Here is a 22,980-nt window from a genome sequence, read left to right on the forward strand (position 1 = left end):
CTGACCGTGGCGTGACAGGCGAGTGATGAGTTTGCACCGTTCAAATAGAACAGCTCTGTCAATTACATAGAGCTTTAACGCAACACATGCTAACAACAACCCAATCCCCACAGCATCCCTTAGCACCCATTCTCAGTGTTATCATCAGCGAGACACTCCGTGCTTCTTTATTAGAGCGTGTGCGCTGGCTTATCTCACGTCCCAGACTCCTGCGGACGCCCAGCGCTTCTCCGATCCGTCTGTCTGTCTCTCTCCTTCGTTTCCCACATGTTCAATCAGAGATAAAGCCGAAGCATTGTGTGGGAGAGTGCGTTATGGTACCGATCGATGCTCATCAGTGAGTGCCGCTACCGTGAGGAAGCTTCCCCCTTTATCGCCACACAGCAAGAGCCCTGTTTGAGCTACTCGTGATGGAGGCTTCTGGGATACCATGTAGCGGTTGTGGTTCTCTTCTACGTTGTCTCATGTGTCTTAATATTAGTGCGGTCAAACGATCATGATTAATCGCAGCCAAAATATAAGTTTTTGTGTACATAATATATGTATGCAAATATATTCATAATATATACTGTATATGTGTGTATTTATATATACATAATAAACATACACAGTACACACATGTATATTATGTAAACAAAAACTTTTATTTTGGACGCGATTAATCGCGATTAATCGTTTGAAAGCACTACTTAATATTATTTTTAACTGTAAAATAATTTCTCCTATCCCAACACAATACGCAGGTATTACTATAAGCAAACCATCAATAAGCACCAATAACAAGAAGTTTTCTGTAGTGTACATTCTTGCTTAATTTACAAACAATTAAATTATGTATGCCATTGTTTCCATCAAAATTGTTTGTAAAGGGATGTTTACATGACGCTTTTCAAGTAAAGCAGACATTTTGGTGTTTGATTTACACGATTTAGGGCCTGAAAAGGCTGACTTCTGAAAATGGGTCTGAAAGTGCAACTTTATGCATATATCTGTGTATAAACTACAAAAACTCAAATTTGTGAAAATGGTTACATCATGTTCATTACACGTTCAGTCAATATGAATGTGCGCAGACTCGTAGTGACAGGCATGAGTTATACAGTGTTTTTAGTTGCTTTTGCTAATCTATGTGAACGGGGATCGTTACAACGTTGTCGCCTGTACGTGAAACTTAAAATATATTTGTAGTAGGGGTGTAACAGTTCGGTTTGGTTCAGTTCGATACGACGTGACAGTTTTGTTGGTTTTGTTGTGACGAACTGATGCTAATTTGAAAGTGAAAGTAAAATGCACACAGGCATTTACAAGCTATTTAAAAGCAAATAGAAGTGAGGAAAAGAGGGAAAACTCTAACGAACTACCTCACTTTTTCTTTGGGGATCGGAGGGCCTGTTACGTCATTTGGGCTGCCTTGTTGAGCACAATGGCACTGACAAAAAATTATAATTCACACACTGTAAGCATTTTTATTTTCCAAATGTAATAGAATTAGTCCAACTAATCATTTGGTTTGTAATGCGTACTGAACCGAAAGCCTTGTACCGAATGGTTTAATACAAATACATGTATTGTTACACCCCAAATTTGTAGGGCTGTCAAACAATTAATCGCGATTAATGGCATACAAAAAAAAAAGTTTGTGTTTACACAAAATATGTTTGTGTACTGTGAATATTTATTATGTATATATAAATACACACAGATGTATGTAGATATTTTGGATATGTTGCATGCGATTAATCGCAATTAATTGTTTGACAGGACTAATATTTATATACTATCCAGCTATATTGCATCAAAATCTGGTAATTGTTCGTAACAACTTTTTTTGACATTTAATATGTATTACTGGACAAAAGTAATTTAATATTTCTATTTTTTTTTTTATTGCCGCCAACAACACCAGTTGTTCCAGCTGTATGCTGTTTACAGGTAAGCAAGTAACCTCAGGAATTTAAGATTTGCAGACAAAGGTGTGAGTATATAACTTAACCATAGTTTAAATAAGGTTCAAATGTGAAGAGCTCAAACTCAATGTACTTTATGGCAACAACATATTGTTTCCAACAACCAATTAAAACACAAACCAATCACTAACAAACCAATTACAGTACAAAACACTCCATACCTGTCATAATCGCCATTGCACAGGCCTCTGACAGGGATTTTAAAGGCTTGCCACACGGGGTTCAGCGTGTTCTTCACCACCTCTGTCTTATGGCAAATGGTAAATCTGTAAGATAACAGGATAATAGTTGAAATCAAACATTAGCACATACAATTATTCAATGAAAATGTTTAAATGTCTTCTTCATTTGATGAATCTTATTTTAGATTGTCTACTTATTTTAAATTGGAAGTGATTCATTCCTTTGTCATTTGTTTATCAGTAAATAATTGATAATAACCTGCTTTACCTGGCAAAGGTAATTTATTAAACGTAAAGCCATTTTCTGAAATCATTCCCATTCATAGTGGTATTTATTTATCAGAGCCAAACAAATTAAACACCAACATTCAAATAATGCTAATATAAACACTAGCATGAGACTGCATCTCTACACATGTAAAAATACTGTATGTAAAGTAAATGGTCTGATGTTTTATTACTTTATTATTACAGACTTGCATTGAGTTTGTTATAATGCAGTCAGTATATAAAATCTGTTGTTTGTGGTGTGAGATACTGCATAAATTGACATTGCATACATTTATCTAAATGTGTCACAATTAGCAGAAAATGTAATATTTAAACAAGCCTGTAAACTCAAAAAATGTGAGTTTAAAACTCGAAAGTAAGTGGAATCGTGGTTTAACACAAAAAAATAGCTGAATATCATGTTTGCCGAAGATGAAATCACACTTTATTTGGCAGTCTTCACTGTGAAATAATTTCTGTATAAAATATTGAAAACTGTCCAAAAAAAGTGATTATTGTTGGAAATTTGTATTGGTTTTATTGCTAAGCATCAACAGGACTGTTTTAGAAACTGAGCAAATATTTGACATATTTAGTTTGACTTTCTGACGCTGGCCCTTGAGCTACCTCTCTCAAATCACCACAGAATTTACTTTAAAAAACAGACTCTGTTCTCTAAAGGACAGAGACATGAATAGATTGCTCAGTTATGGGCTCAGCTCACAGCTCAATACTGGCGTTTTTACTATTTGCTCTCTTACACACACATACTGTTTACCGCATGTTCTCATAGTTCAGGGGGGTGAAGGCTTTTTTTGAAGAGTGAATGTGTGCGAGTTTTAGTGTTGCTATAATAAATGATCTTAAAAATATCACGCTTTGTTGTCGGTACCAATTTATGTCAAATAATGATCAGTCTCTGCCTTCTAGTAGTCAAACAGCAACAGCAGATTTTTGTTTTGCAATTCATTTTTAAAAACTATGTCATTTCTCTTCTTCTCAAAGTTTAACAGTTTTTGGGAATAGCAAGCACACTGCACTCCCAATAAATTAAGACAACATTAGCTTCTAGCCAGCCACGTTCCTGTCTAGTGTCTGACAAAGTAGCATCATTACTGAAATGGAACCTCTTGAGTTCATTACTCATCTGAAAGACTCATTCACATTAAAGGATAGTTCACCCAAAAATGTGCTCAACCAGAGCACAAAAGATTTCAATCAAAAGATATTTTAAAGTATGTTGGCAACTAAGCTAATTTGGTGACCATTCATAGTTTACACCTGACATCACAACCTTACAGGAACCCCCACCTGGAGGGGAAAACAAGGCTTTTCAACACTTATTATTATGAGGTTTGTGAATAGTATTAAAACAGTGATATTAAAAGGCCAAATTCAGTATGCACCTTATTGACGATGCATACTTTGTAAAAGCAGATACACCAGAATATAAAGGTGTTAAACAAAATTTCACATTAAATGTTTTCCCATATAAAACCATTATAAAGAAAACACTTAACCATTTAGTGCACTGCGTTCATATACCAGGCTCATCTGCTTGTCTGTACAAAGTATGCATCATCAATAAGGTGTATACTGAATTTGATCTTTTAGTATCACTGTTTTAATACATTAAAGCACTATTGCGGCAGGTGCTTTATATGTGACCTTGGACCACAAAACCAGCCACAATGGTCAATTTTTCGAAAATAAGCTTTATACATCATCTAAAAGCTGAATAAACAAGTTTTCCATTGATGTATGGTTTGTTAGGATAGGACAATATTTGGCCAAGATGCAACTATTTGATTATCTGGAATCTGATGGTGCAATAAATCAAAATATTGAGAAAATCACCTTTAAAGTTGTCCAAATAAAGCTCTTACTAATGCATATTACTAATCAAAAATCAATTTTTGATATATTTACAGTAAGAATTTGACTAAATATCTTCATGAAACATGATCTTTACTTAATATCCTAATGATTTTTGGCATAAAAGAAAAATCAATAATTTTGACCCATACAATGTACAAATGGCCAAAACTTGCATTTTGTTCACATACCTTTGATTTATTCTTTTGAGAGGTGATCTAAATATTTTTAGGCTTGGAAACTTGGAAAATTGACAGGTTTGTGCTGCAGTTCTATAGATATTTTGCCCTCCAGGTCTTCGAGCCAGTCACGTGACTGAAAACTACGAATTGAATTCCCTTATATTGACAAAAAATTGTATTCTTAAAATATCTAAGTCATGCAGGTTTGGAACGACATGACAGAATTTTTATTTTTTAGGTAAACTATCCCTTTAAGTACATGGAAGATTTGACTCATAATTGATTCCAAAAAATGTCTCATAAGATATGTGTGTGTGTGTTTACTGCTAAACTGAAATATATTTAGAGATGACTGTTGCTGTACATGATGATGATGGTGATGCATCATCCTACACATTATTAGGAATAAACACATGTAAACACTGGCTAATTTAGTGGTCACAGAACAAAAAATAAAAAAAATAAAATAAAATATAATAAATCAAGTGGGTCAATATCACTCTAGGGTGCCTTTTGGTGTCCTGTACATAACTAATTTGCCATGATAACTTAAAATAAAAATGACTATGAAAAGGTATTACATTAGGCTTTTAAGTTTTTTATAATCATAGCAAAACCATCCAGATTACCATTCAGATTACAACCATTCAGGCTCTTCAGATAATTTTTTTTTTATTTTTTTAAAAGTTTTATGTAGGAGGATGCGTGTTATTTTGCTATGTCCCATGCACTGCTCATTAAATTTGAATGAGAGTAGAATATAGTCAAATCATCAAATTTTAAAATTTAATTCTCCTATTAATATTTTGTTAAATATGAGATTATTCATTTTGAGTGTATTGACCATTTGGTAATAAAAATGACATTTTTATTTAATAAAAAATAAAAGTTTGTCCATGTCCCTTGAATGGTTGTCCACCCTGTCATATTAAGGAATCTGCCACTTTAAGAAAAGGTCATCCCCTTTTGTGACATCAGGACAACAGATTTTTTGTCTCTTCAGTGATGGGAATTTCAACGGCTGAGGTGAGTAAGTTGGTGACTTTTAAATTGACATATTTTCTTCGTATGAGTCTGCTTACTTAACATGTCCACCCTGTCGGCATGAAATATGCCGGAAGTGATTAGAATACAGTATTTTCAAAATATGTAAGTTTAAATATACCAAATTCTCTTCAACAACCAGACTAACTATTTCTAGTCAAAGTTTGCTGTAAGCTAATATGCTAATTGAACTCAAAATGTCCACCCTGTCGTTGTACCAAAATGTCCACCCCTTGATAGGGTGGACATACACATGACAGGGTGGGCATTCATTTGTACTTAATATTGCTAAAAACCAAAAATTAATTGGCGGGGAGGCGGGGTGTATATGCGATTGAGAATGTAATTATGTCCACCCCGTCATGTGTTGATCCACCCTGTCATCTTGATATTTTTAAAATAATATTTTAAAAATAATAATTAAATCATATATATATATATATATATATATATATATATATATATATATATATATATAATCCAGTGTGTTCAATAGCTAGGTGTGGGGGCAATAACACGCAAACAAAAATCATCTGCATCCAAATATCACAGTTTTCTCCAAATAAAAAAAAATACATGTACGAATTCTATGAGTTTCTTTAAAAACACATGATTTACATAAAATTTGAAAGCAAACAAATAACCCTGTTTAGGAAAGGGACATTATACCTTTCAGAAAATATCATTTGCATCTTAATATTGCAATGAAAACATATTTAACAGACATGACATGACAGGGTGGACATATCTTGTGGTTTATGCTTTGAATAATGGCCCATAATTATCTAAACAAAATGTGTGGGAGCTCAGCTAATATGTTTCTATAATACTTGAGTGTCTACTACTTATAATATTATATAAAGCGAATGGAAAATTAAGACCAACATTTTTGAGTATTGTGAGGGTTGAAAGGCACTCCAGTGATATTGACCCAAGTATTTTTTAATGTAAATATATGCACTTGTCATTCAAGTGAATAATAAACTGAAGAATGACAAACAATTTTGTATTATGTATAGAAATGTAGCTTAAATAAACAAATAAATAAATAAAGCTATAAAACCTCTCGTATCGGATCTACACAAATAAAGGCACAGACATTCTGAAATTTCTGAGCTGAATATCCCCTTTGTCTCTGAGTGAAGGAATGTGGAATTATTGAGGAACAGAATCAACCAGATAAGGGGTGATTGTTCCATTCCAAAAGAACCCCCGCTGATCCAGGTGCAAAGGACTATGGGTATTAACCTAAAGGAATTCAATGGAAAGCCATTTCCCCAACATAGAGCCTGGAGATGAGATTGATGCTGTAAGCAGTATGTGTAGCTGGCAAGAATCCGCTCATGTGTCTGTGTTACTCACGTCCCGTCCTCATTGCTGCGATAAAACACTAAGAAGGGGTCTGATTTGCCAAAGAAGTCCTTTTTGTCCAGTTTGTTGCCACAAAATTGCATCATCACAGACTCCTGCAGGGCGAGAATGTTTTAAAAAAAGCAGGTTATTAGGGCAATGGGAGTGTACGTGTGGATTTAGAGCACTTGGGACAACAATATCAGTATAAATGAGCTGAGTATTTGGCCATTCAGGGTTTCTAGACAGCTAGCATTATGCAAATGCTAAACAGCTTGGCATGTTACATTTGCTTGACTACTGTACCCAGATGGCAAGGCTAAAAGGCCTAATCAGAAATCCATTTGACAAGCGTTCATGTAGACACACATTCACTGTCTGTGTGAGATGCAATGCTTCAGCAGGGAATGGGATAAGGTCTATTGATCCCTGTTGTGAAAGACAAATGTAACAATTACGCCAGCAATGCGGAGGTCTTTCTGCATTTACGTGTGTGTGTGAGCACAGCTGAAATTCTTGGCACATCACGGATGCTATTACTGAATCCTGTGTTTTACAACTATGATAAATAGGCTACATTGAATAGATTGTAACAGACATGCTGAGAAACCAAATGAAATTAGCTCCTAGCAAGCTGTCTTTCACTCTCCTGACTATATAGGCAGCGATCTATGAAATGTAATCTCACAGTAACTCATCTGAAACAGCTTTGCGAAGCACACAAATAGCGGTTATCATGTGAAACTTCAGACTTGGACAGAACTGATTTCAGTAGAGTGTGATGTTAGCATGTTGCTAAGCTAACAACTGGATTACACGCAAAATTTCATTAGAGGGAACTCACCTTATAATTGATTTAAACAGAGTTTGATGTTAGCATGTTGCTAAGCTAACGACTCGATGCTTTACCACTACACATTTCATTAACAAAAAACAAAATCAGTGAAGAGCATGAGATTTGGATCATAATTGATTTCAAGAGAGTTTTGACTTTAGCATGTTACTAAGCTAACAATGCAATGCTCTACTACACAAATTTCATCAGAAAAAAAATCTAAATTACAAAATCAATGATGGAACTGCACAAAAAGCTTGGCTCATAATCGATTTTAGCACAGTTTGACGTTAGCATGTTGCTAAGTTAACAATGTGACACTCTACACACACACACACACACACACACACACACACAAGCACAAACAATCTATCAGAAAATGAACAGCACACGTAAATATTGGGTTTATTTTTATCTTTGTTTATACTTTGTATTAAAGATATATGAGTCTCTATGTTGTCGAAGTAGGCAACTAGCAGTGAGTGATACTGGCCAAGCCTGGATGTGCATAAGCAAGCATGGGGCACAAATAAGACCTGAATTCAAATGATCAATATTAGCTCTTACCCTGCAGTTGCTAAGCTCCTCAGCCTTCACAATAATTGTCCCACATTTCTTCCCTTGAATCCCCCTGTGTATGACAAAATCAGAGTATTCAGGTCATAAATGTGTCTAATCCACAATAATATTGAACAGAACTGATGTGATACATCATGAAACATTTTATTTTTTTAACATCAAAAGGTTAAAAAGTAGCAAGCTACATACAAAAGATCTATTTAAAAAGCAAAGAAAATCCGTCCCTCCATAGAGTCACAATGTTTCACAGCAGTGTGCTGGTGCTCGTGTAGATCAGGCTCTCTGATGGATTTTTCTGCTGTTGGTAATATAATGAATTGACTCTTGCACAGACAGTTCGGTAGATGAAGTCTTGATTAAGGTTTATGAACGCTCTCTCATGTGTACAGAGTTTAAGTGAGTGTAATTGGACTGGGGCTGTGCCATTGTGCTCTGGGTGGAACCGATCTGTCATATAGTCGTGAGGACTGCCTTAGTACTTTATTAGAACTGGGCCCAATATATGACCCTGTCAAACCTCAAAATGGACAAAAAACACTATTAATAGAGTCCATAAAGCTTAAGAAAAAAAAAACACTATTAATCAAGTCCATAAAGCTAAAGAAAAAAAGGAAAAAAAAAAAAAAAGGCTTTTTAAAGAACATCCTGGCTGCTCTTTTTCATATAATTAAGTGAAGGGGGGGTTGGGTAGGTGGACTGAGGCTGTCAAGGTCTAGAATGTCCAAAAAGCACCATAAAGCATCATAACAGTGTCTGCGCCAACAGCCTCGTGGTTAGTGCGTTGACATGTAGTGCAACTGTGCTAATGGTGACCCGAGTTTGATTCCTGTCTCAAGATCCTTTTCCAATCCCACTCCCCTCTCTCCTCCCAGTGTTTTCCTGTCACCTCTCTACTGTCCTATCAACAAACAAATAAAAAAAACATAAAAAGCCCATAAAAATTACTTTACAAAAAAAGCATCATAAGAGTAGACCATACACCTGTCACACCTCATGGACTTGTATTTGTGTTTAAGTTCCCACGTGTTCTCTGACCTAGTTTCCTGTCTGTGTCTGATTACTGTATGTCATTTGGTTTAGGTGTGTCTTGTTATGATCCTCATTTGCTCCACTACTTAAGTTTAAGTCTGTTCAGTATGTCTTTGTCTGGTTATTATGTTGCCTGTGTGTTGTATCCTGTCTGCCTTATGTGGATTACCTTTATGTAGATGTATTAAAGATTGTTTATTGTTATCTTCACCATATTTGTGCATTTCGAATTCCCGAATTCCTCCTCCTCCTCCTCCTCCTAGTGGAGCAGGGGGAGTGCTCTTTCGAGGACCACACGAAAGACTTTGTGGACCCTACCAACAAAACCCACTACCCGGATGACTGCCTTATCATATTTTACCGTGTTGAACTAAACACACCACATGAGTGCAGTCGTCCAGGGACGATCCTCGAGATAGCCTTGCCGCCTTTTTTGAGTGGGGGCCACTCCGAAACCCAGAGCCCAGTCCACCATTAGCCTGCAACAGCCTGAGCCCACCATGGACAGAGAGCCACGGTACGAGTGCCGGATAATGAGCACGCTACAGTGGATGAAGCAGGGGAGCGGGAGGGCTTGGAGGAAAGCCCCGCCCACTGCACCACCGCTGAGGGTGAACTGAGGCAGGACTCTGGGGACTCAATTGACTTTTGCTCAGAAATACCCTGCCTTCCTTCATCATAATCTCCTTCCTGTCCTGTTATGGCTAAGGAGGCCAGTTATGTCTGTTTGTCCCATCACGACCATGGAGGTCGGTTATGGTTTGTCAGTCGGTTTGTCAGTCCTGAACTGTCTGCCCGTATTAAACTGTCTATCTGCTCTGAATTCTCTGGCTGTCCTGACCACTCTCAGCCCAACATCTGTGCATTGCATTCGCCATGGGTCTGCCATTCTCCATCTTTGTCTTGGCTGGAGCATCTCTTGTCTCCAGCCTCTGCCTCGGCCTGTTGACCCTGCGGCTCCACCATGGCTCCTAGCTCCCTCCTCTCCACCATGGCCCGTCAGTCCACCAGCTCCACCGGACTCCCTCATCCCTCCCGCACTGCGTTGGTCAGTCGTTGTCCCTCTGGCTCTGTCAGGCCCCTCCTTTGCTTGAGCTCCACCTCAGTCCTTCTGTCACTCCGGCTCCACCACGGATCCCTGGATTGCAGATCCCTGCCTCTGCCTCAGTTGCCGGAGCCATCTGCTCCACCGTGGCTTTCCGGATCCTCTGCGTCACCCTGGCTCGTCGGCTCATTGGCTCCCCGTCTCCACCTTAGGCTCCACCACCACCTGCTCCGCCACTGCCGGTCAGCCCCCTGGAGTAGTCAGCCCTTCCTCCACCATGGATCCTCCCTCCTTTGGCTCCACTGTGGGTTGCCTTCATGGCTGCGGCCTGGGTCCTGCCTGGCTCCTCCTGCTCCAAGTCCCTTCTGTCTCCGTCATGGCTCCTCCCTCCATGTCCATCCAATGCCTAAACCTCCACCAGTACTGTCAGCTTGCCATCCTACCAGCCCCTTGCCATCCCATATCCTCTCCTTTGTCCTCCTAAGTCCCCCTCCGTCCCGCCCATTTGTTGTTTCCTGTGTCGCGAAGCCGCATCTTCCGGGAAGGGGGCGATATGTCACACCTCATGGACTTGTAGTTGTGTTTTTGTTCCGACGTGTTCCCTGACCTAGTTTCTCATCTGTGTCTAATTATGTCATTTGGTTCAGGTGTGTCTTGTAATTATCCAAATGAAATGTTATATCATTCAGATTAATGATGCTTGGTTATGAATGCTTTCTATTGTCAAAGAATCTTGAAAAAAAAGTATGACTGTTCTCACCAACTTTTCAAATGTAATAATTATGTTACTTGAGCACCAACTCAGCTAATTTACTTAATAATTTAATCTTTTAAAAACTTCCTTAAAATATGTAATCGATGTAAACAAGTTTTTAAATGTGTTCTGTCATCACTAATATCACTTAACACTGTAAGATAGAGGGTTGGCACCAGATGACTACATTAAAAATGTATTTAATTCATTAGCTTATAAACTTGCTGTTATTATAACTCAGTTGCAACAACAACAAAAAAAAAAATTCTGAGTGACAAGAAAACAATTTTAAAAAGGTAATAATGATGCAGCAAATACACAATCGGCTTTGTACGTCATAAGGGGTAAGACATCTGCTAGAAATACAGGTTTTTGCTATACAGAACTGCAAAACATTACAGTATGCATAAGCTGACCCAACAAATGGAAGACATGATGTGTGAGAAACCCTGTAGTCACCATGACAACCCCAACCTGTGCAACTGAGGGACCCAGCAGAGATATCTAATAAATAGGACTAAGATGTCATCTCATACATATTTCAGGGGAGTCATTTAGCTTTTTTTGTATTTCAAGAGGAACATTATACTGAAATTGGTCATGTAGAATAAATAGATTTAAGAGCTGAGAATCTTGTAGAATTCTGCACTGACTATGACGACGAACGCTACATTGGCCCTCATTCTAACACAAAGTTGCTTTTCAAGGAAAGAAATAAATCATTTTGTCAATTTAAGTGGACGACTTTTGTGCCAGGAAGCAGATGCATTTCACTTTCCTACTTTTATCCTATCACATGTCTTAGCCGATCAAACCAAATGCATTTATAGAAAGGAAATATGTTTTATAGGGGTTCTATTATGCTCTTATTACAAGAAGTCTTAGGTGTCCCTAAAAGATGTCTGTGAACTTTCAGCTCAAAATATATCACTTAACATGTAAGATTTTATGCTGTAAATACTCCTTTTTTGTATTGAAGCAAGAACTGTTTTCATGTGTGTTTTTAAATGCAAATGAGCTGCTGCTCCCGCCTCCTTTCTAAAAGTGGGTGGAGCCTTTACAGCTTGTCCTTCAGTTATTACAGCAACAACAAACAAAACATTGTTTTTGACTGGCATTTCTATGACATTCTTGCTCACGTGGCAGCGGATCTTTGCCATCATGAAAAGTTCTGTCAGTTTAAACTTAAGATATATGGTTTTTAATTTTTAGATTTTGTATTTCTAATCAGTATAGGTCGGTTTTAAAGGTGAATTATCATATTTCAATTACTGTATATTAATAATGTTGTTGAGAGTAATACAAGGTAAAACATTTCTGATTTGGTTTCTGGAAATGCCTTATTAGCAGAGCTGTGAAGGTTCATAAGACAAAAAAAAAGATTGGGAAACACTGATTTTCAACAATTCTGTGCTCCTATACAGTAAATATTTAAACATTCAACAAGGTTCTTCATCAATGTCTTGGTCTCTTAGCAACAGAGATGTGTGATGAACTATGTGACAAACAACATTGTTCTAATATTAAGTTTTCAAGTCTCATCCAAGAACATCCAGGATGATTCAGAATAGCCTTTCCTAAATCAAACACATGAAGAAAAGCTTCCATTCTACCACCATTTTTTTTTTGACATTTAGTCCCTCCTGTAAGTCCCAATCAAGATGCATGCATTTGCAATCAGCATCTTGAGTGCGCAAGGTAATTAAGTACTGGCGACACAGCAGTGGAATGGCTGTTTTTTTCAGTCTGCGCGTGTGTAATTATCTCCCCTCGGTCGACAGAGACCTGAATGAAATAACAAGTATAATTAAAAGCAAACCATAAAGTGCTGCTTCTTTTTTCTTAGTGTTTTTTTATAGAAATGCATTTAAGAAATGGACCTTACTTCATATTCTCAGAAAGAAATGATATGACAGTAAAACGGTCATTATTTGCAGTTCTGTATCTCATTACTCAAACTTTTTCCAGAGCTTCTTGGCACCATTGCGGTGTGCCACACACATTTGTTTCACATTTTCAGTGACCGTTGTCTGTTCAAACTGAAAACAAAATCACAGCCAATCAGAACATATCTGATGTTTAGAGTGCAACAATGACTACCTATACTTTTTCTGCAGATTTGATTTTGGAAGTATTTTTAATACTTCAACTCAAAACTACAAGTCATTTCAACTCACTACAATAAAGTGAGTTAGAATGACTTGTACTTTTAAGTTGCTTTAACTTCAAATTTTAAGGCAGCTGCTAAACTTAAGTTTTTAAGTTGAAACTGGTGAAAACTTTTTACAGTGTGCTGCTGCACAGGTAGAATATATAATAACCCATAGCAGATTTATACAGGTGGAGCTGGGGAAGGAAATGGGTTTCAGAGAAACTCGGAAAGCACACTGCAAAATGCTGTAGTGGATGTTAACCAGCCATTAAATGTAAAGCAGCAAGCTCATTGGCTGCGTATGAACCAGTCAGCTTGTGGCAAGTTATTTAACGCTGTAGTCAGTTTGCATTAACGACCCATCAGCCTGTGCCATCTAGAGTTTCATGACAAAACTTGGCATTTCTTTTAGTAAAGAAACTTTTTTGCTATTTAACTTTTTGTATTTCCACTTGATAGCGAGCATTCGTTAGACTTCTCAGTCTATGTATATCAAACAGACGTAGTAAAATAATTTTAAATAAAATATTTTTTAAGAACATATTTTAAGAGCTTCAAATCTCTATCCCGATACAACAATACCATAAACTTGAGAATGAAGTTAAAGTTATTTGCAGAGGTAACAACATTTGTATAGATATCAAAAAATCCACCCAACATATTGCCTTTCTAGTGGAAAGCGTTCACAGTAAGTCGCTGGGTGGCATGGTCCATTGGGCTTTAATGAGCCCACTTCAGCACGGGTGCTGAGAAAAGAGCACTTGAATTCAGTGGAGAGTTCTCATAACTTCAGTTGTCATTAATGACACAGAAGTCATTTTATGGTGCATTTTCAGCTTCATCTATTCCAGCCGATCCGTCTATAGTTTTCTCATTCTGTGAAGCTTCGTGCTAGGGCACTGATCATCCTGACAGTGCAATCCGACATGATATAAGCGATATCGCTTATATCGATATATCACATTGGATTGCACTGCGCTCTCAGCAAACATCTGCCTCCCACTCACACACACACATATAAGTGCAAATGCATTATACTCTTTTAGACTGATGTACAGAATAACTCCGAAGTCATTCAAGACTATTCAAGCAGACATTAGGAACAGAATAGCAAATCTCACAAAATACCAAAGAACTCCACTAACCGCTCTTGAAATAGCAACATTTTTTCCCTTCATGCAGCGTCTCCCAAACGCAATTGGCGGGGTGATTGAACTGTGTAATTAGCTGTAATTAACAGTCATTAGGGTTGTTAAAGGTCCCCCCTGTCAGGCCTCAGGCGCAGGTGTGGGGTTTCGCCATGATTTAATGCCTCCAAAACAGCTTTTGTAACCCTTGTCATTATAGTACAGCTATCCAATTTAAGTAAAGTTTGCTGGTAGGTAAGTATTACTGTTACTATTGAGCATTTAGGATTCTTATCTGAACAAAGCCGTAAAGGTGAGGTCACACAGTTAAAGTTCGGCTACATTTCACAAACAAAAATGGTCCGTTGTGTATTGTCAATAGTGTAGCCATGCAGAATTTACTTTCACTTCAAGCAGCTTTTTGTAGGTAAATGTGTGAACAACTTAAACGTAAGTGAAATCTGAAAGGTAAATTTTTTGCCCACTTGCATGTATTCCTACTGAAATGAATGCATTAAACTACCAAAAAAAAAAATCACCAATTTAACCTTAAATATATGCTCCTTAAAGGGGTCATATGATGCAGTTTCATGTTTTCCTTTGTCTTTGGAGTGTTACAAGCTATTTGTGTATTTTAAAGATCTATAAAGTTGCAAAAATTAAAGTCTTAAACCCAAAGAGTTATATTATATATCTATAGCCATGCCTTGCTAAAACTGCATATTCAAACATGCCCCCCCATCTACATCACGGTGTGGGAAGATTTGCATAACACCGCCCAAATACGCAAAGAAAGATGTAACTTTGCGAAAGCGAAAGTACTTTGTTTAGCCTTCCAAATGACTACACAACTAGAAATCAGTGGTTAAGTTATATTTACAACACATTTCCAGAACAGTATAATACAAATATTTGAGTGTGTGCAGTGCATTTCACAGAAAATTGTTTCCTGAACCTGGGAGAGTAGCCTACAATGCCAGCTGTACATACTATAAAGTGGGGCAGTTCCAACTGGCGCTTCTGACTCACAGCCTGTAAGTACGTTTTCATATTTAAAGAATTTGCTACTGGCTATTCAAACACGAGTTTTGAGCAGTTCTTGTTTGTAATTTTTACGATCACAAATGCAGACATGATATGTTTACACAGCACGACATAACAAAATGTGTAAAAAGACAGCATGAGTCATTATAATCAGTAATTATGTCCTCAATGGATCCACAAATGCCTCATTTGTAATGGGGTTTATTGTTTTTGTAAAGATCAGCGTGTTTCAGAAAGGTGGGGCAGAGAGGAGCAACAATAATGTACCTCAAACCATGTAAACACATTGCATTACACCAAATACATAAAATAATGTTGTTTTTAGCAACATCATATGACCCCTTTAAATATTACTAACAAACAATAATTCTACCAACATGTTAAATATCTCAAAATGTGTGGTGGTTGTGTGGTTTGTGGTTTGAAATTTTGGGTAAACAATATAATTTTAGCATCTAATTTACATTTTGACACAAAGACCAAAAAAATGCATGCTAATAAGCAACTAGTTAAGAAACCGTAAAATAAAGTGTTACCAAGTTATTGTGGTAACATCTTACAATAAGATTCATTAGTTAACATGAACAAGAGAACAATACTTCTACAGCATTTATTAATCTTAGTTAATGTTAATTTCAATCACAAGTTGTATTTGTTATCATTAGTTAATGCACTGAACTACCATGAACAATGAACGACTGTATTTTTATCAACTAACATCAACAAAGATGAATAAATAGTGTAATAAATATACTGTTCATTGTTCGTTCATGTTAATATTAACAATATTAACAAAAAACATTGTAAAGTGTTATTGTTAATATTATTATGTTATGTTTTATATTGGTTTTTCTACCTTTTTTTTTTTTTTGCATGGTACAGCAGTATGTGAGATGTCTACAATAACATGTACATTAACGTTTAACATACAGAACATAACATAACATGAACATAACATGTTCTGTTAGTGGACAGTTTTTCCATTTACTAGGTATTTTCGTCTCAGGTTTCTACACCTGCCTGGCTTTAACAGGTGATCAGTGTATATTATTAGTTGCAAATACAACCAAAGCTACAACTACCTCAAACATCAGGTATCTACAAACCCCAAATCACCTTGTTCTTCATTTTCTTGAACGCAGCAGTAGTCTGTCTTTAGCTGCATGTAATGAGCGTGCTGGTGTTCAGCTCTGCTTAGCTAATGGAGCAACAGTGCAGGCACCCCCAGACGCAGTGAGACACTGAACTCCCACTGACAATCTAATGAGCCTGCTTTGATAACCGTAGCACAGAGCAATGTATGTGAGGCAGGCCTTCACCTCCCTTCATGAGAAAGAGCTGAGGTACAATAACGTTGACTCAAACCGGAACCTAAATGGACTTTCTCTCAGGAAGAAAAATCAGGTGCTGAGTGACAATACGACCTCGATGGGAAGGATACAGGAAGCTCAAAGGTTTGTTTGTGCAGATGAGGTGGAATAAAGACTTTAATGAGCGGAGTCAGACTAAAAAGCAGCAATAGCGAGCAGCAGCTCATTAGTCGATGTGAACTTTATACCCTCAACTAAACACACAAACTTCTTAGAGTGTCACAGTTTGCTCAGCTATAATCCCCTGATGATTTCCCAGAATTCCTTTCATTATATACATTCTGCAAAGGAACATTTGTACTGTTTTCTTGCAATGTTCAAAGCACAGCCTCATTTTAAATGTATTTTAATGTTCACAGCACACTGCCATTGTTTTGAATTTTAAGATGGAACTGCATCAAATATCAAAATGGTTTCAGATTACTTTTGTGGTTAATCAGGAAGAACTAAATTTGTACTCAAAAGCTGCTTTCTGGACCTAACTGCAGGAAACAATGACGAAATCATGTGATATTTCTCAGCTCCGTCAAGGGTTGCATGTTGAATGTGCTGTCATAGCTTGGAAAGCAAATGTATGCAAATGTAATTGACCTATTAGGGTTTTGCTTACATCTTCCTTGTAAATGCATATTTTTTTCTGTTTTATTAAAAGGTTTTCAGAGGTAAATCAATAACAATTACAATTTTAACAATATTTCAAGTGTGATTTATTGCTTTGTAAATGGCAAAAAGTTGATCATACTGATTTCAAAGTTAAGGATTCATTAGTCTGAATATACATTGAACTAAAAACTATTATAAAATTTTAGTTAATAATTCAGTATACTTTACTTTTGACAAAACATCCCATGTTTTGGTTGTGACAGCACATTTTCAGTAGTGACAATAATTTCCGGTAGCGAAAATTTATGTACCATCAAATAAAAAATATTAACTCACATACTAAAACACTACTAAAACATACTAAAATACTAAGAATTTGCATAATTGTACGAAAACTTTGTTTATTTTTCCCAAATAAAGGATTATGTGTTCCAATGATGACATGTTTCAGTCATGACTTTTACGGCAGTGACAATTTTATGGGATAACACTCAAAAAACCTCCCAAAGATGTCACTACCAAAACTTCACTGAATGTTTGGTCGTGACTGTTTCTTTAGCGACAATTTTAGATGCTTTTAAACCTAGCTCAAAGATGCTAATCATCCTAGTCAACCATGCTAGTACAGGGGTCGGTTGCATAAATTTAGAGCTATTTTTTTCTGTTTAAGACTGTTTATAATTTGTTATAATTCGGTTACATAAAAATGTAGATTAGTCTAAGTTGAATGCAAAAAAATAAAACTGATTAGCCTTTGGCTAACTGCTAGTTGGTCAGACTAGTTGGCTAACTGCTAGTTGGTCTAGCCTCTGTCTTAACATAGAGGCTTATTAAGTTTATGCAAAAAAAGTGTTTAATTATAGAAAAATGGAGTTTGGTAGTGACATTTTTTGAAGTTACACACAGATTTTTCATATTTTTGAACAAATTTACCTCAAAATGATGGGGCCTACTGTATCTACTCACCATGTAGCTATGAGAGGGAGGGACACATGAATATTTCTGGTTATGGCGTGAAAAATGCGGGACACTTTGCACCACTTCTGTACAATGGCCCACATATAAAAGAGACACGTCATATCGTATATCATATTAAGTAGTGTTGCATTTATAGTAATTTTTGACTGTCAGCACAAAATCAGGTCCACTTTGCAGCATTTTCTAACCAAGAAGACCAAAAGAGAATGTTCGACTGACATGTAAAGTGCAGTTACCTACTTATTGAAATTCTTTGTAATTCACTACCAGACTGGCAGACCATTGACAAGGTTGTTCGATGATAAAAGAGAATGGGATCTTTCACAGTGATTCTCAACTCCCATCCTGGGGACCCACAGGCAGCTCTGCACATTTTGTAAGTCTTTCTTATCCGACACACTCTGTTCAGTTCATAGAGCGATCTCCTAATAAGATGATTATCTGAATCAGGTGTGTTACATAATGAACAAAAAATGTGCAGAGTGGGTCTCCAGAACTGGAGTTCAGAACCAATGATCTATCACAGACTGGAAGGATGTAGCTTTATGAATGGAGGAAACAAACCAAATAGAGTGGTTCTTACCCAAGAGGTTTCTCCATACGACTCCCCAACGATCCCACCACCTCTCCCAATGTACAACAAGCCTGGCCAAGGAAATCCTGCAATGGGAGAGAACATTAAAGGCGACTGGGTGGCATTTTTCAACATGGCAAGATGAAAGGTCAGTATTTGAAGTTGTCTATTTATAGCATATGAGATTTCTTCTACTTTATCTGTAATCATTGGGTAAGAGCAAAGATAATCTACAATACGGACAAAATTATGTGGACACCAAAACCCCTTAACCCTGTGTGCATGTTCATCTTTTAATTTCAAAATCATAGGCATTTATAAATGGTTAGCCCTCCCTAACTTGAAAAGCTTTCCAGTAGGTGTTGGAACAAGATTGTGGGGATTTGCTCTGTGGCGATGGGGTCTGGCTAGCAGTCAGTGTTCCAATTCATCCCTAAGGTGGTCAGTGGAGCTCAGGTTTGGAGCAAGTCAGTGCAAGCCATTCTAAGTTCTTTCACAGTAGACTCAGTAAATCTTTTCTTTATGAACCTAGCTTCGCCCACTAAGGCATTGCTGTGCCGAAGCAGAAAATAGCCCTCCCAGACCATTGCCATATAGTTGGAAGCACATAATTCTTTAGAATGTCACTGTATGATATAGCATTAAGATTTATCTTTACAAGAATTAGGTGGCCTTTCCAAACCCATTAAAGCAACTGTATGTTGTTTAGTGCATTTTCGCCTTTGAAGGCTTCTACAGTTAACATGGAACTCACTCACATAAATATACTGAATCTATGTGGTAATTACAGTGGATAGCCATCAGAATGTTCCATCAGAATGATTTTGAAACTATTTCGAGTTTAAAAATCTACATACAATTGCCTTAAAGAAGTTGAAAAATATTCTGACTACTTTTATGTAAAGAGAGGGAATGATGACTATAGCTGTCAAGCTTAAAAAGGTCTATGAAAGCAGTAGTATTAAAAAAAACCCCACACCATTTTAAAGGCTGAAACTGTTAACACACCATGCTGAAAAGTTGTCACCCCCCTGATAAACGATCTGAAGTGAAGCACAATATTTTGCTCAGAAAAGCCTTAAGAATTCAAATGATTTTCCTGGCAGAGCTGTGAAGTTCCACTCCACTGACCTTCGCAACAGCAGTTTTTTATAAGGGTAGGTAATACTGTTAGTGTAATGTAGTCCGTATGCTGAAAATGATAGATCTTAATTTACCTTATTCTGTATTAATAAAACTGTGCATTAATGGAAAGTGCAGTGGAGCGAGAATGATCAAAGGAAACAGGAGAAAACGAAAAATAAGACATCCAGAGAATACAAATGAAAATGAAGCCAATTGCTTTGCTTTAGCAGGTGTGTTTATATTTTTCAAAGACATAATTTCAGTGTAATAATGTAGAACTTTTCTTTTTTAGAACAAACAAATAGGTATGGTAGGGTACGTAACGCACATTGCATGCTCATCTGTAAATGTGCAAATACACATCCAGTTGAATTGAATTAAATTTACTACATCCTCTGCTGACTAAAAAGTTGTGTATATCGAGAAAAGAAGGGGGCCAATTACTGAACCCTGAGGTACCCCAGGGATTTCTCCATGTAATTCTGAGTCTTCCCCTTCAGCAAACCTAGAAGCATCTCCCCATGACTCAATCCAATAAAAAGTGCACTTACTGTGATGCCAAGTTGATAGGGTGAACAAAAGAATTTAATCATTTTAAGGACAACAAGTCTAGCTAGATTTACTTTTATTTAAAAAAGTCAAAATTAACTAAACTGATTGGGCCCAGTCTCAATGTATGAAAAGTCGTTGTATGAAAAAGTACTCATGTTTGTCATTAATGTTGCATTAGTTCTCAAATGTCTTGCAAACAAATGTAACACAGCAATTTTTGCTATGAGAATGCAAATGAGATTTGAGTGATATGACGGAGAGGAAGAATTTCAATCTGTTCTCTACACAAAAATTACCATGTGACTTCAGAAGAGAGTTTATTTATTTATTTTTTTGTTAGCTTGAATTCTATATTCTATTCTTGTATGGACAAAATGGTTTGTTTATTGTGTTACTTAAATAAATAAGTAAAATATTTTGGGGGGTGAATTTTTCTTTGTCTCTAATGTGACAGTCACTAATTTAGACAATAGTTTTTGCTCTTCGATTTCATCCTCGGTTATTTATGAAACGCTTCATTTTCACTGACACAGACATTCCCATGAGCACTTGTTCTACCGCTTGTCTAATTACTAGCGACTATGCTCTCAATTTGTATTCATAAAAATGAATATGAATAATCTATCTTTATTCTCTATAAACCGTACTCAGACCTCCTTCTCTTCCTCTGTCTGTCTCCATCTATCGCTCAATGTTTCTTTCTCTATCTCTGCATGTGTGGTTTACTCCCTGCTGCCTCTTCTCTTAATTTTCACCTAAGGACGTAGTCGCTCTTTGTCTTTCAACACATCCTATAATGGTTTTATGCACAATTCCCTTCGGGAGTGGACAAGCAGTGTTTGTCTTTCCAAGTCAGAGGGGAAGAGCGTAATATTGATTTCTGAGTGACTGAGGGAGGGAGTAAAGTACCAGGAGGCACTGTGTCTGATTTGTTAGATCATTTCGAGGTGGTAATTTTCAGGGATGGAACTTGTATGCTCACTGGAGTCACTGAGGGTGTTTTCAATTACTCTTGCGCATGATGTGTGAAGAGATCAGTTTATCTGTCTCTTTACAGCTAGTGTGTCCACATGCTCGCGGCAGGAAACAATAGCAGTACAGATGCTTGGGAGCGTTGCCTGGGATATGGCTTGCAGAGAAGTGTACAGCTGGTTTAGATCAATGGTGTTGTTGGCGGGTGGTTTAGTAAATGCCATGATGTGTTTGGTTAAAGAGTTTCAGTTTACCCAGTGTCTCCTATGCCATACATACTAAATTAACTAGCATTAAACTACCTCAGTTTCACTACTACCTGATTATTGTTAGTTTGCCTTGTAAATGCCAAGGAATTACCAAAACTCCAATTCCAATTAGAACCAAAATGGTTTTGCAGCCTGATGTCAAAGATAAACCTTTATAAGAACATTGTGTGTGTGTGTCTGTGTGTATAAAACTACCTATACAGTTGAGGTCAAAAGTTTGAATCCCCCTTTCAGAATCATTAAAAATGTTAATAATTTTACCAAAATAAGAAGGATCATACAAAATGCATGTTATTGCATATGCAGTACTGACCTGAATAAGATATTTCACATAAAAGATGTATACATACAGTCCACAAGAGAAAATAATAGCTGAATTTATAAAAATTACCTGGTTCAAAAGTTTACATCCCCTTGATTCTTTATACTGTGTTCTTAGCTAAATGATCCACAGCTGTTTTTTTTTTTTTTTATTTAGTGATAGTTGTTCATGAGTCTCTTGTTTGTCCTGAACAGTTAAACTGCTTGCTGTTCTGCAGAAAAATCCTTCAGGTCCCACAAACTCTTTGGTTTTCCAGCATTTTTGTGTATTTGAACCCTTTCCAACAATGACTGTATGGTTTTGAGATCCATCTTTTCACACTGAGGACAACTGAGGGACTCATATGCAACTATTACAGAAGGTTCAAACGCTCACTGATGCTCCTGAAGGTAAAAAAAACATGCATTAAGAGCCGGGGGGTGAAAACTTTTGAACAGAATGGAGATGTGTACATTTTTCTTATTTTGCCTACATATCATATTTTTTTCATTTAGTACTGCCCTTCAGAGGCTACAGAAGATTATTTTTATGTTTCCCAGAAGACAAAATAAGTTAAATTTATCCTGATCTTCAAATTCAAAGACTTTTCACAACCCAGCTCTTAATGCATCGTGTTTCCTTCTGGAGCATCAGTGAGTGTTTGAAACTTCTGTAATAGCTGCATATGATAGATTCAGCTGTCCTAAGTGTGAAAAGTCAGATGTCAACATCAAACAGTCATTGTTGAAAAGGGTTCAAATGCTGGAAAACTAAATAATTTGTGGGTCCTGAAGAATTTTT

At 36.9% G+C, this 22,980-nt stretch overlaps 1 protein-coding gene across 1 annotated transcript in view; it reads right to left on the minus strand.

The window, feature by feature from the left end:
* LOC127163786 (copine-8) overlaps window positions 1-22,980 on the minus strand; it is a 120,738-nt gene that overhangs the window by 34,396 nt on the left and 63,362 nt on the right. Inside the window, exons 6-9 of the mRNA XM_051107171.1 lie at window positions 18,970-19,046; window positions 8,273-8,336; window positions 6,883-6,986; window positions 2,129-2,233 (exon numbers count right to left, since the gene is read on the minus strand). Coding sequence (XP_050963128.1) covers window positions 2,129-2,233; window positions 6,883-6,986; window positions 8,273-8,336; window positions 18,970-19,046 — 350 coding nt within the window. The remainder of the gene's footprint in view (window positions 1-2,128; window positions 2,234-6,882; window positions 6,987-8,272; window positions 8,337-18,969; window positions 19,047-22,980) is intronic.

The sequence above is a fragment of the Labeo rohita genome, chromosome 4 (assembly GCF_022985175.1).
Source record: "Labeo rohita strain BAU-BD-2019 chromosome 4, IGBB_LRoh.1.0, whole genome shotgun sequence".
Classification (NCBI taxonomy): domain Eukaryota; kingdom Metazoa; phylum Chordata; class Actinopteri; order Cypriniformes; family Cyprinidae; genus Labeo; species Labeo rohita.